Raw genomic sequence first — 12,316 nt, 5'->3', positions numbered from 1 at the left:
AAGGTCTTGGTGGGAGGTGATGGGGGGTGGGCAGGGGGGGGAGGATCTGTGAATAATGTGACGGAAAAGGTCAGATTTCATGCAGGGAGATCCCCATTCTGCTTCTTGGGAAGGCATAAGGCATGTTTGCAGGAACACGAGAGGCACATGGGCTTTGCGCTTTGCATGAGGAAGGCTGCCTCCTGCCTGTTCAAACTGGCAAGGTCCCAATATGTGGGGGTGGGGTGTGGATGGAGTGGTTACAATGCTTATTTTAAAAATATATGGCAAATCACCTGAAAAAAAAAATTGAGACGGTGAAGTGCTGTGACAGTGTAATGATTTACACTTGGGGACACTAACCGGAGTCCATTAAAACCAAGTCTGAACAAAACTCAAGCAGTAAGCATGAGTTTACCCTGGCGTGCTGAGATGCTCATGCCTTCTCGCTTGCTCAGAATCCCGGCCTATCTGTGCAATAGATTTTCCTGCTGATGTCTGCTGATGCCCTGAGGGACAGGGCTAATTCACATCCAGCTAAAGGTAGCAGAAGCGCCTGCCTAACTCCCCTCATGCCAAGCTTTCCCTCTCCATGACCCCAAAACCTTCAGGGTAGGGGATGGGGTAGGGATGGGGAAAGGGTGTTTAATAACAACACAGTAAAAGGTTCTGTACTTGCTTTCCTTACTTGAGCCCACCGGTGGGGACAGTGTGGCATTTCTTATGCTCCAGCAGCTGTTCAGGGGTCTTCATGAACTTGTGGCACACGTCACACTCAAACATCCGGGTGATGAGGTGTATCTGCAGATGGCGCTCAAACATGTTCTTCGTCTTGCAGACAAAGTTGCAAAAAACGCATTCGAACCCTGGAAGGACCGAAGCTGGGTGTACAGGTGCATGGGGCAGAGGGACAGGAGGGCAGGAGTGGGGCCGGGATCCCCCTTCTTGCCCTCTCCCCCGCAGCTATACCCTTCCAGGCACTATTCCCAGCATCTGTGCTAAAAGAAGTTAGACATACAGCTTTGGAGACCATGTCACATTCCCCATCCTCCCACTGTCTACTGGATGCAAATCAAGCCAAAAGGAATGTTCTCGGGTGGAACATCTGTTTTCCAACATTACTCTTGATGTGGGCTTATTCTCCAGACTGGGTCATCCCCCCAGAATGGGGATGGTTACGTAGGCCAACCCGCCTCGCCTCCTCCCTTACCTTTCTCTGGCTTTTCCTCACTATTCAGTGAGGACTGGCCCCCAGGCATGACAGAGATGACCAGTAGGTTGTTCCCGCCCTTGTTTTTCTGGGAGCTGTCTGAATCGTCTTTGCTGTTAGCCGAATCACTAAGAGCCGAGAGGGAGGATGAAGAGGGGCTGTTTGATTCACTAGGGGTCTTCCTGTCTTCCCCTGGAAAATAAAAAACCCAGGTCTGTGATAACAAGTGAGAACAATCTTCCTAGCTAGACGAGGAGCCCCAGCCACTGCAGAGAGCAAAATCTTTGCTGTGTCATCTGTGGCAATTAGGAGGTGAGTGTGTTTGCACCCGTAACTTGTGAATGGGAAGTTTCCATGGATGACAATTTAGTGATTCTAAGTCCAACTTCTTCCCAGTTTCTCCGGTTTCCTTAAAGTGGGTGCTGATGGGGGAAGGGGGGCGCTGGGGAGTGGGGAGGTTCTCAGCTCGGTTCAGGCATACTGTGGGGTAGAAAGGGATAGAAGAATGCGAGTGGAACGGAAAAGAGAGAAAGAAGAATATCTGAACAGCCAGTGGAAACAGAAGAGAGGCCGGCCTTCCCCTCCACAAGCCACTCCAGAAATGCTGAATTTAATTCGTCTTCGACGTGGGTTTCCCAGCTCACCTGCTGCCCACGGTGCTAATGTGGTTATGGTCAGAAGACCGACTGTAAAAGTGGCACCTTCTCACTCAGCAGAACAGCTCTCTGCAGACCTCCAAGTCAGAGCTGCTCAACCGACTGACAAAAACAAGCTTTTATTGCTGTCGGCACCACAGAGCCACGCGGAAAGGAAAGTATAGAGAGATCCTTCTCAGCCGTGCGCATCGTCAGCACAACTGTCAGGGACGTTTCCTTTCCCGAACCCTTCAAGTGGCGGCGATGTGAGGGGCCGACCCAACACCCAGGGCTGCCGTCGGCAACGTCAGCGTGTCATCTGTAAGCGCTGCAGACGCAGGCTTCTCACACAGTGACTCACGCCGGTGTCATCTGTAACCATCACTTGCGAGAGGATAATTGCACGGTGAAGTCAAAATGTTAACATCATCACACGGAAGCAGTTAGCCAGAATGGCAAGGGCCAGAAACGAAGGGCGAGCACCGGCGAAGTCTTGGCCGTGGCCTAGACAGCGATCGGGCTGTTTCAGGAGAATCTGGTTTTCTTTGCTCACGAACAGACCTGCCATGCGTCACTACGGAGGGCATCAGGGCTGCGGTTTCATGGCGAGGAGCAGAGCCTGCAGAAGCCGTGCGCAGCGCCCTGGCCCGGCGAAACTGACTTTCGATCTGTGCCAAGGGTTGCCCAGGGCTGCCCCGAACAGCACTGATCCAGAGAGAAGACTCCACAATGAAAGTTGCTCTGGTCTGAGTTCCTGGAGTCACATGCTAGCTGTCGTCTCGGACTGAATACCTCACGTCTGTTAAGCCTCAGTTTCTCGGCCTATATCCAGTACTGCCGCCAGAGGGTTGTGTGAGGCTTAAAGGGGGGACCCAGCATGCGAAGGCGGCAGCCTGGGGCGTCGGGAGAGCTTTAACGGCCATTGCCTATGATGATGACGATGGACAAGCGAACAGCTCAGCACCTCTCAACTGTCTCAACTTGTGAGTCTTTCAGATCAGCAAGGCACAAAGGAAATGTGGCTACAGGGAAACTTGGCTCTGCTATCCTGGGGAAGTCCTTCCTTCTGAGGAAGGGAATGTTCGTGTCGCATGGTGATGAGGATGCTTCTGCCAGGCGGGCAAGCACTCTGGGGAGGCAGAGGGTGGAGGAGGGAAGGGTGAGAAGGACCGACAGGAATGGTCACCTGTGTGCTTGGTGCCAATGTGAGCCTTTATCTCTGCTTCCTCCATGGTGACAAAGTCGCAGGCGGTACAACAGATCGAAAACATCCACTGCTCCTTGTCCACGTGGAGTGACATGTGGCTGACGAACTGGACATTGAGCTCGGTCTCGAATCCACACACATGGCAGCTGTATGAGAGGATGGAGGCAAAGAGGGGGAGAGAAGAGTAACAGTCTACATGCCAGCTACCCGTTTAAACCTACGCCACTCAGAAAACGGGACTTTACACACACGACGCTGCCCGCCGAAAGGTTTTGCGTTAGAAAATTCTTCTGCTTTTTGGGATGCCTCTGAAGGGGTTGCTGTGCCAAACGGATTAAGTGCCAGCATAATGTAACAATCCCATACATGCTATAATGATGCTAACTACTCATAGAGTTAATTAAAAAATTACAGATTCCAGATGCTGCACGTCTCCTAACGGATTCCTTTGGGCAAAGAGACGTGGTGCAGCCTTGCCAGGATATCAGCAGGGCGGGTACACTGACGAACGTGGAGCGCCCCGCGGACCTGGGGAGCCTCCCACTGGCTCTGCAAACCTCCCGTGTAGGAACGAAAGTGCATGCAGTGGGACGGCACTCTTGTCTGTGACAATTCCTGACAGAAGCCACCCACCTAAGGAGACCTTTTAGGCAAGGCATGTTTCCACCCGTCTATACAGCCCTCCCTCTCAGGCAAGATTTTGTAGAGAGCCTGAAACTTGGGGTTTTATGGCAACCACACACTGATTCATGGTTGAATATGGGAGAAACCAATAAATTTCCAGGTACTAGAGAACACCACAACTCAAGGAAAATGTTATGCTTTCAAGGCTATTTTGTCAGGGTTCTCAGATTTATTTTTCCTAATCTTTTTCTCCTTAGGACAATTCTCAGGAAGCAGCAAGGTGCTTAGTTACAAAGGCGGGAGCTTGTTAGCTGCACAGACCTAAAAGCTGATAATCCCCTGAGCCCTCCTGCTCCCTGGAGCGCCACCCAAGAGCCACCTCCAAGACCATTTTCCCTTCAGTAATTCTACTAGGGCCGCCCAGGCCAGGAGAAGAGCAGCACAACTGCAATGTAAGAAAAGCAAATATTAAAGGGAAGGTCATCGCGATGACCGAGAAGAGGCTCCTCGTCACATGTGCCCTCGCTGATGGGCAGGGAGTGTTGGGAAGGCTGGGCTAGCGAGTTCCATCCGCAGCTCACCTGTAATAATAAGGGTGCTTCTTCCCGTCACTGCCTTCAGAGGTGACGGCGCTGACAATGTCCTCAGTGTCCGTACTCACCAGCTTCACCGAATGGACGGTCAGATGCTGGTTCAGGTTTGCACGGCACTTAGCAGCATAGGGGCACAAGTGGCATTTGTATTTTCTTTCCTCTGGGGGAGAAGGAACAGGAAAGAACCCCAAGCGCTCTCAAAACTGAAATCCCAATGCCTTGCAAGAGATTACTTAACCGTATCACGGAACGGACGGTTCGAATCTCATTTCAAGGGGGGACAAAAGGAACACCTTGGAATTGTAAATATCTAAAAAAGTCTTTACCCAGCAGGTCACTCCTGTATTAATACGTTCAAAGATAAAAGAAAGTCTCAGGGCAATGGGCCATCTGCTTTTTCTTGGACACCTGCATGCCCTTTTCTGCTAAGGTGAGCTAATAGCATATTGTGTGTGTGTGTGTGTGTGTGTGTGTGTGTGTGTGTGTGTGTGTGTGTGTGTGTGTGTGTGTGTGTGTACAGCCTCCCATGTCAGGCATGGGTGGTTCTGAGCTGGGGAAGGGGGAGTGAAACACAGCGTTTATAGGACTTGTGTGTAAGAGAAGTCATATCATTTTCCCTACGCTCCAGGTCTGGGCAGCCAAGAAATAAAAAAAACTAATGAAATTAAAGAAAAAAAAATGACTCATGTGAAATCATTTAATTGGAAATTTTCTTTTTATATACAGAAAATAAAAAATTTCAATTAATTTCTTAATGGAAACACTTTCGTAAAACTGACAGTGTTTCAAGACTGTTTCCAGTGTGGCATTCTGAATTCATTGGGTTAATCAAGCAAATTAAAGTAAATGGAGCAGGCTTTGCTTTCATTGTACAGATAAAGGGGACAAAGGGTAGCAGGAGACAAGGACATCTTCGTTTTCTATCCTTAGTTTTTACTTTGTAATACTAAGCTTGCTTTAAACCAGATCAAACCAAACCAAACCAAACCAAACCAAACCAAACCAAAACAAAAAACAAAACACCTGTCTTATCTACTTCACAGGGAAAAAGTTTTCTACAACAAAATGTAAGGCATCATTATAGATGGTCCCCAACATCTGAGGTGCTGGTGGCCCAGGGCTGAGGGTAAAAGAGAGTCCTTGAGTCCTTTCTTTAGAATTTTTGCATTTGTGTTAGTAAGCAAGGTTGTTGAGTTTTAGTATTAAAGAGAACTGCTGTACTTCCTATCTTTTGCTATCATTTGGAAAGATTTAATAACACTGTAATTTCCTACTCAGGTTAGAAAGAACCCATCGGGACCTGATGCTTTTATCAGCAGTATCTCCTTTGCCATCTTCCCAAATTTCTCTTTGGTAACTGATTTACTTGTTTTATTCTAACCCCTCTTGGGTCAGTTTTGGAAATTTTGCTCAAATTATTTATGCCATCTAAGTTTTCAGCCTTTTTCTTTTCGTCATAGAGTGGCCCTTATTCTTCAGTAATCCTTTAACAGCATCTGTGTTAATGATTAGGCTTCTTTTTTCATTCCTAATTTTGAATATTTTGCTTTCTTTTCCTTAATCAAGCTTAAAGAAATTCAACTATTGTATGGTCTTCTTGCCAGATTGTTGTTCTTTTACTGTTTCTTTAAGAAGAGTGATAAGTTCTTTTATTTTTGTTTTCCTCTCTTTTAATTAAAACACTTATGTCTATGAATTTTCCCCTGACCAGAGTTGTAGGTTTCCAGGTCTTGGTATGAAATACTCTCATTTTTGTTCCTTTTAGATGTCTAAAATTTTTATTTTGATATTATTCCTTTTCTTTGGCCTGATTAGGTAGGATGTTTTATTAATTCTTGGTTATTTTAAATTTTATTAAAGTATTCTCAGAGAATATGGCCTATGAAACTTCCACTTTTTGAACATGTTAAAGTTTTCATGTTCAAAAGTATATGACTAAGCATGCGACTAAATTTTGTCTTTAGTGGTCTAATATTTAAGATTAAAGGATTAAATACATGTATGAGAAATTTAATCTTGTCATACTGTCTTGCCTTCTTTTTGATTACATGTGACATGTGAAACTTCTTTATTTCTTTCATCAATTTGTTTTGGGTTTCCTGTAAATAAGACATATCTCAACTTTCAAAAAGTCTGATCTTCAGTGTAAAAACTGAGATAACTTCATTTTATTATTTCCATCTTGCTTTATGTTTACAATTGATTTTACCCTATTTCTTTTTGTTTTCACTTATTTTTGCTCAATTGATTAAGCTAATATTTATTCTTCCTTTTCTCCTTAACTTAGTTGCTTTTCTTTTCCCAACACACAGAATCAACCATATTTCTCTATTACATGTAAATAAAGGCAGCAACTGTTCCTCCACCAAGGTGCTCTGTCCCCCTTACTGCTCTCATCTACAATAAGATGAATCCGATAAGATGTTGCAGCCCATCCCCTGTGCCTTCAAAATGAGAGCAATAAATCCTTAGAGTTGGGGAATTTTACCTGGACATGCCTAAGTGTTTATCTTTTCTCGTCAATCCTTCCTGAACTCTATGAGTCCTTTCAACAGAAGAAGAAGAAGAAAAAAACCCTTTCCAGGGCCTTCTTTGAACATGCCCCATAAAAATGGCTTGAAAAAGTCAGGATAAGAGCATTCCCACCACTTCCTGTTATAATTCTCTTAGACAAACTCAGCTTCTTGATAGCAGAGAAGCTGGTGATCCAGTGTGGAGAAGGCATAGCAGTGAGGCCCTGACTCACCTGTGTGCAGCGAGAGATGTCGGGACAACGTCTGCTGTCGGCCAAATACTTTCCCACACACATCACAAGGAAAAAGCTGGTCATTGAATTTCCAGGATGGCAATCCATTTCCTGCCTCTAGAACTAGCTTTTCTGTTTCTGCACCAAAAGAACAAAGCATCATGAAGAATAAACAAGGCAACATGAACAAATTTCAGTTTAGTCAACATTCAGGATTTAAGCAGAGGCTTCCTTCTGAAGAATGTGGCTGGTAACTGAAAATAAATCCCAGTAACCTCTGGTCTTCATGCTCATTTCCTGTCTCCAAGAAGGCTATTCTTGAAAGTTGTGGCGGTGAATGGATTCCAATTTTAGTCAAGTCTCCAGTGTTTTCTCTCTTTCATCCCCAAAGGTCAGCGACCCAACCCTCTCAGAAGGTTGGGAGCTTGGTTTAGCACGGTGCCCACTCTATAGTCAGTACTCTGTTGAGGAAATGAATGGTTGTGTTGCATGCTGAGATTCCAGAAATGTAGACTCTTGCCCCAAGATAGTCAATCAAGAAGGCTGAGTCTCAGGTCCCAACGTGAAGACAAATGGTTCGATCCCTTGATAGGAAATACACTTTCACTGACCTTTATGACGAAAAGGTTCGGCCTGTGTTCTGGGTTGTGCAAAATCCCTAATGAGGAACTTATGTTTCAAAGACTCATTAACGGTAACCATGTGCTGCTTGCTGTGGTCTGAATGTTTGCGTGTCCCTCCTCCCTCACCCTCATCCCCAAGGTGGTGGTCTTAGGAGGTGGGGCTTCTAGGGGGTGCTTAGGTCGTAAGAGTGTGTTCCTCATCCATGGAATTAGTACCCTTATAAAAGAAACCCCACAGAGCTTCCTCTCTCCTTCCACCAAGTGAGGATCCAACGACGAGTCTGCCATTCAGAGAGGGCCCTCGCGTGCCCACGCTGGCACCCCGATTTTGGACTTCCAGTCTCCAGAACTGTGACAGATACATTTCTGTTGTTTATAAGCCACCCAGTCTGTGGCATTTCATTACTGCAGTATGAAAGGACTAGGGCACTGGTGCACACAAAACTGCCGAATGCAACAGGGCACATCTTGAATTTCCCCAAAGGTCTCATGTTTAGGAAAACAGTGAGTGACCCAAGTTATCTGTACGTAATTCTCAGCCATGAATGAAATACGTGGAGGTTAATACGTTCTCTGTCATCTTAAAACATTTTTGTTTTATTTTCTCATCATCATCCATAGGATTACCTTTAATTTTCTCATCCATATTTCATCTTACTGAACTTTAATGGATTATACAAACATTCCTCCTATAATAATATAGGAAGATAGGTGACAGAGAGGGTACCAAAAAGAGAGAGGGGGATGCTTCCACGAGGACACTTGCCTGGGCTACTAAAAGGCCTTTAGGCCTTACTATGAAGAACGAGACAAATAATTGCCTGAGTTAATATCATCCTTGACCTCAGTAAATTACTGTGAATATTCTCGAAGCACAGTACTGCTTTATAGAACCAGATACCACATGGTGACAACTACGTGGTGGAAAGACTTCTCCTAAGATCCGCGCAGATGAAGATGCTCAGCCCACCAGTCAGAGACAGCACCGGAACAGAGAACTTTATTTCACACGATTTAGTTAAAACTGCTTCCCAAATATAGGCCTGTACTTGGATGTGTCAATTGGATCGATTTTCATTTGAATGCGGATTTGCCAGAGAGTGTAATCTAAGGAAACAAATCCGAATCCGTGTTTGAGAACGATGGTGAAATCGCAGCAATGTTTGCTGGGAGGCACCTGCCGGCCATGCCAATAACGATAAGGCGTGTTTACTGATTTATCTGTGTTTGTCAAAAACATTGCTGTTTAGGCCTCAGGGGGAAGAGCCAGTCTTCTTATTAAAGTAGGAATGTGTGACTAAAAATTTCTAAAGGGGCAGGGGCAGAATCGTGGAGGAAAGGAAGCTGGAAAGGGAGGTACAGGCCATTGACCTGCTCAGGACAAGAACCACTCTCAGATGACTGTCCTTGAGTCCAAGCAGTGGGCATTTCAGCCATGCAGTGAAGAGAGGGTATTTTAGAAGTTCCCTTTTTAAGTGTGTAATCAAAATAGTGCTTCAAAGGAGGATGATAGTGATCATTACAAGAAGAGGTCAAGAGGGTACAGGGTCTTCTAATACATTTACAACAAGAATGAATTAATTGGGTCACATACCAAACAAGTAGATGCAATTAAAAATAAAGAAGTCTCTTAATACTTATTTCAAGTATTAGCCATGTACTTGAGAAGCTGAAGCATCGTAAAAAGTCCAATCCCCTCCATTGGCCTTAAAAAACCATCAAAAACTATTTAGACTATGTTTCGGCAAACAGAAGGAACACCCTCAGCGGTGACAGGGCAGGCCAGAGCCACCACAATGGTGTCCATTACTGGGCAGCCACATCCTGGTGACTGGACCCCAAGCTTTCTCCAGGGATTGGCTCCTGGCTGTCTGCATTTACCACAGCCACCTGCTTTCATTTTGCAGGCAACAAGGCTATCCGACCACAGGCCAGTTGGAGCTTTGTCCCGGAAGGCGAACTTGAAATCACAGCTGGGTGAGGCTGCAGGGTGCAAGTGCAGTGGGAAGAGTATTATTACTTGGACAAAACAAGTACTGAAAAGTCTCGCTCCTCTTCTCATGGCTCTGAAATGCAGCTCAGCAGATGCCACATTCTTCCACGTTTTCTGTGAATGGTACCACCCAAATGCCACGTGGGAAACCTCGGAATCTTTTTTTGATTCCTCCCCATCTGTCTCTTTCAACACAGCCGATCAGCCGCCCAAAGCTGTCCATCTAGTTCTACGGTGAGATCCGAATAGGACGCGTACCCCACAAGGACAAGCATTCAGGTGTCTACGGTCCGCCTCTTTGAAGCGGGACTGGCCCACGTTATCACCGAGAGCTCCCAGCTGTGACCGCAGGTCCTCTCGGAGGCATTACAGAATAGAGAGGCACGTTGTGTCCACAGTTCTTAGTGATCAAAAGTTATCAAAAATACTTTAAAATATTTAAAATGTGAACCTATTGATGAAGAAATACTGATAAAAGCTGATACTTAGGGTCGTGGTAATCTCTATGCATTAGCAATGTGACGGTCACCCTACATCAAGGTCACTACTGCAGGGACGCGGCGCGTGTCCTGTGGGGTTCACACTGTAAAGTTGGATTTGTAGACACAGGCGCCATGCTCCGTCCCCATCATGGTGAACCAGATAAATCGGCCTGGCTACTGCTGTGGTCACACGCTAAAGGTTTAACAAAAGGGTATCGTATTTTGATTTTCTGTGTGTGGACGACATGTAGAAGCGAAAATTAAAATATTTTTAGATAAAGTTCTTTGATTTTTGACCACCTTTGGAAACCAAAAAGAAGAAAAAAAGGAACCCCACTGCCATAACTGAGTCATCGTTTCTCACCAGGATTTTTGCAAGTCTCTCTGCATTCCAATAGCCCCTCACGGGTTCCAGAATGATCTTTCTGAGGTATGAATCTGATCATGTCTTGCTTGTCCTGTATTCCAATGGCTCCCCAAGGCCAAACTCCTTCACACGGCTTCTGAGGTCCTTCACAGTCTGGCTGCGACCACCCCCGACCTCCAGCTCCCGCTCCATCTCCCACCAGCCAACGTCCAGCAGAGTGAGCTACTCACCCCTTTTGGGATCAAACTAGTCCCTTTTAAGCCATCGCTCTTTTTGAATCAACTATGCCTCCACCAGAGGCCACTCCTCATCCCAGGACTTCTTTGGCACAGCAAAGCCAGGTTTATTTTCAAGCCCTATCTGAGATTTCATCACTTTGGTAAAGCCTTCCCAATTCTCAGGGCAGAATGAGTCATTTCCCCTTCTGTGTCCCAAAACACTTTTATGAATACTTCTATTGCACCGTTTACCTATTATATTACTTGTTTACATCTCATGTATATATATTTTTAATATAAAGCTCCCAGCAAAGTCCAACATGCAGCAGTGTTTGATAAATATATTCCTGGCCTCCCTTTCCAATTAGAATGAGAGTCACTGGGGGAAGGGGTTCTGCATTATTTATTTGTGCATCCTCAGCATTAGCATGGTACCTGATACAGAGCAGGTGCACAGTACATAGTTGTTGAATGAATAAATGAATGAAAGGATCCAAGTGAGGCAGAGAATAAACATTACTCTTATTTTATAGTAGGAAAGACTGAGGCCTGGAAATAGCATTAGTTAAAGTTTATAGCCAATTAAGAGTGAAAAATCAAGCTATTTGCCTTCTGAATAGGTGTTTTAACTCAACACAGAACTGTGATTTAATGATTAGTGGAAATGTTTATAGTCATGAGTTTTACCCCCGAAGGTTCTATATCCATACTTCTTCTTAATAACAAGCCACAGGATTATTCTCAACACAAACTTTATCAGTTAACCCAACAATCATTCTCTACTCTCCCTTTCCTCGCTCATTCCCCCATAGTGGCAAGATTTCCTTCTTTTTTATGGCTCAATAATATTCCTGTGTGTGTGTGTGTGTGTGTGTGTACATATAACAATTTCTTTACCAATTCATCTACTGATGGACACTAAGATTGCTTCCTTATCTTGGCTATTGTAAACAATGCTGTAATAAGCATGGGGGTGCATATGTCTTTTTGAGTTAGTGTTTTAGTTTTCTTTGGATACATATCCAGATGTGTCATTGCTGGGTCATACAGCAGTTCTATTTTTAATTTTTTAAGGAAGCTCCATACTGTTTTCTATAGTGGCTGCACCAATTTCTTACACCAGCCAGTGGTGAACAAGGGTTCCCATTTCTCGACATCCTTACCAGCACTGTTTCTTGTCTTTTTGATAACAGCCATTCTAACAGATGCAAGGTGATATCTCATTGAGGTTTTGATTTGCATTTCCCTAATGATCAGTGATGTTGAGCACCTCTTCATATGCTTGTTGGCTATTTTATGTCTTCTTTGGAAAAATATCTATTAAGGTGTTTTGCCCATTTTTAAAACAATTGTTTGATTTTTTTTTGCTATCGAGTTGTATAAGTTCTTTACATATTTTGGAAATTAGCTCTTTGCCAGATAAATGATTTGCAAATATTTTCTCTCATTAGATAGACTGGCTTTTCATTTTGCTGATGGTTTCCTTTGCTGTGCATTCTTCATTTGTTTTTTGTTTTTTTTTTTATAGCACAATACTTTTCTAAAGCCAATATATTCTTTTATTCAGAGTCTCAGAGGACTTTTTTCTCCTACAAGCATTTTATTTCTCTTCATACTCTTATACTCTGACTCCTGGGAT

At 44.5% G+C, this 12,316-nt stretch overlaps 1 protein-coding gene across 1 annotated transcript in view; it reads right to left on the bottom strand.

The window, feature by feature from the left end:
* The window catches only part of ZNF827 (zinc finger protein 827), a 120,205-nt gene that overhangs the window by 6,460 nt on the left and 101,429 nt on the right, over window positions 1-12,316 (bottom strand). The window contains 5 exon segments of the mRNA XM_023530238.1: window positions 668-845; window positions 1,190-1,381; window positions 3,011-3,177; window positions 4,237-4,408; window positions 6,995-7,132. Of these exon segments, the coding sequence (XP_023386006.1) occupies window positions 668-845; window positions 1,190-1,381; window positions 3,011-3,177; window positions 4,237-4,408; window positions 6,995-7,132 (847 nt within the window).

Source organism: Pteropus vampyrus, unplaced genomic scaffold (genome assembly GCF_000151845.1).
Source record: "Pteropus vampyrus isolate Shadow unplaced genomic scaffold, Pvam_2.0 Scaffold47, whole genome shotgun sequence".
Taxonomy (NCBI): domain Eukaryota; kingdom Metazoa; phylum Chordata; class Mammalia; order Chiroptera; family Pteropodidae; genus Pteropus; species Pteropus vampyrus.
This window is presented reverse-complemented; position numbering and strand designations above follow the sequence as displayed.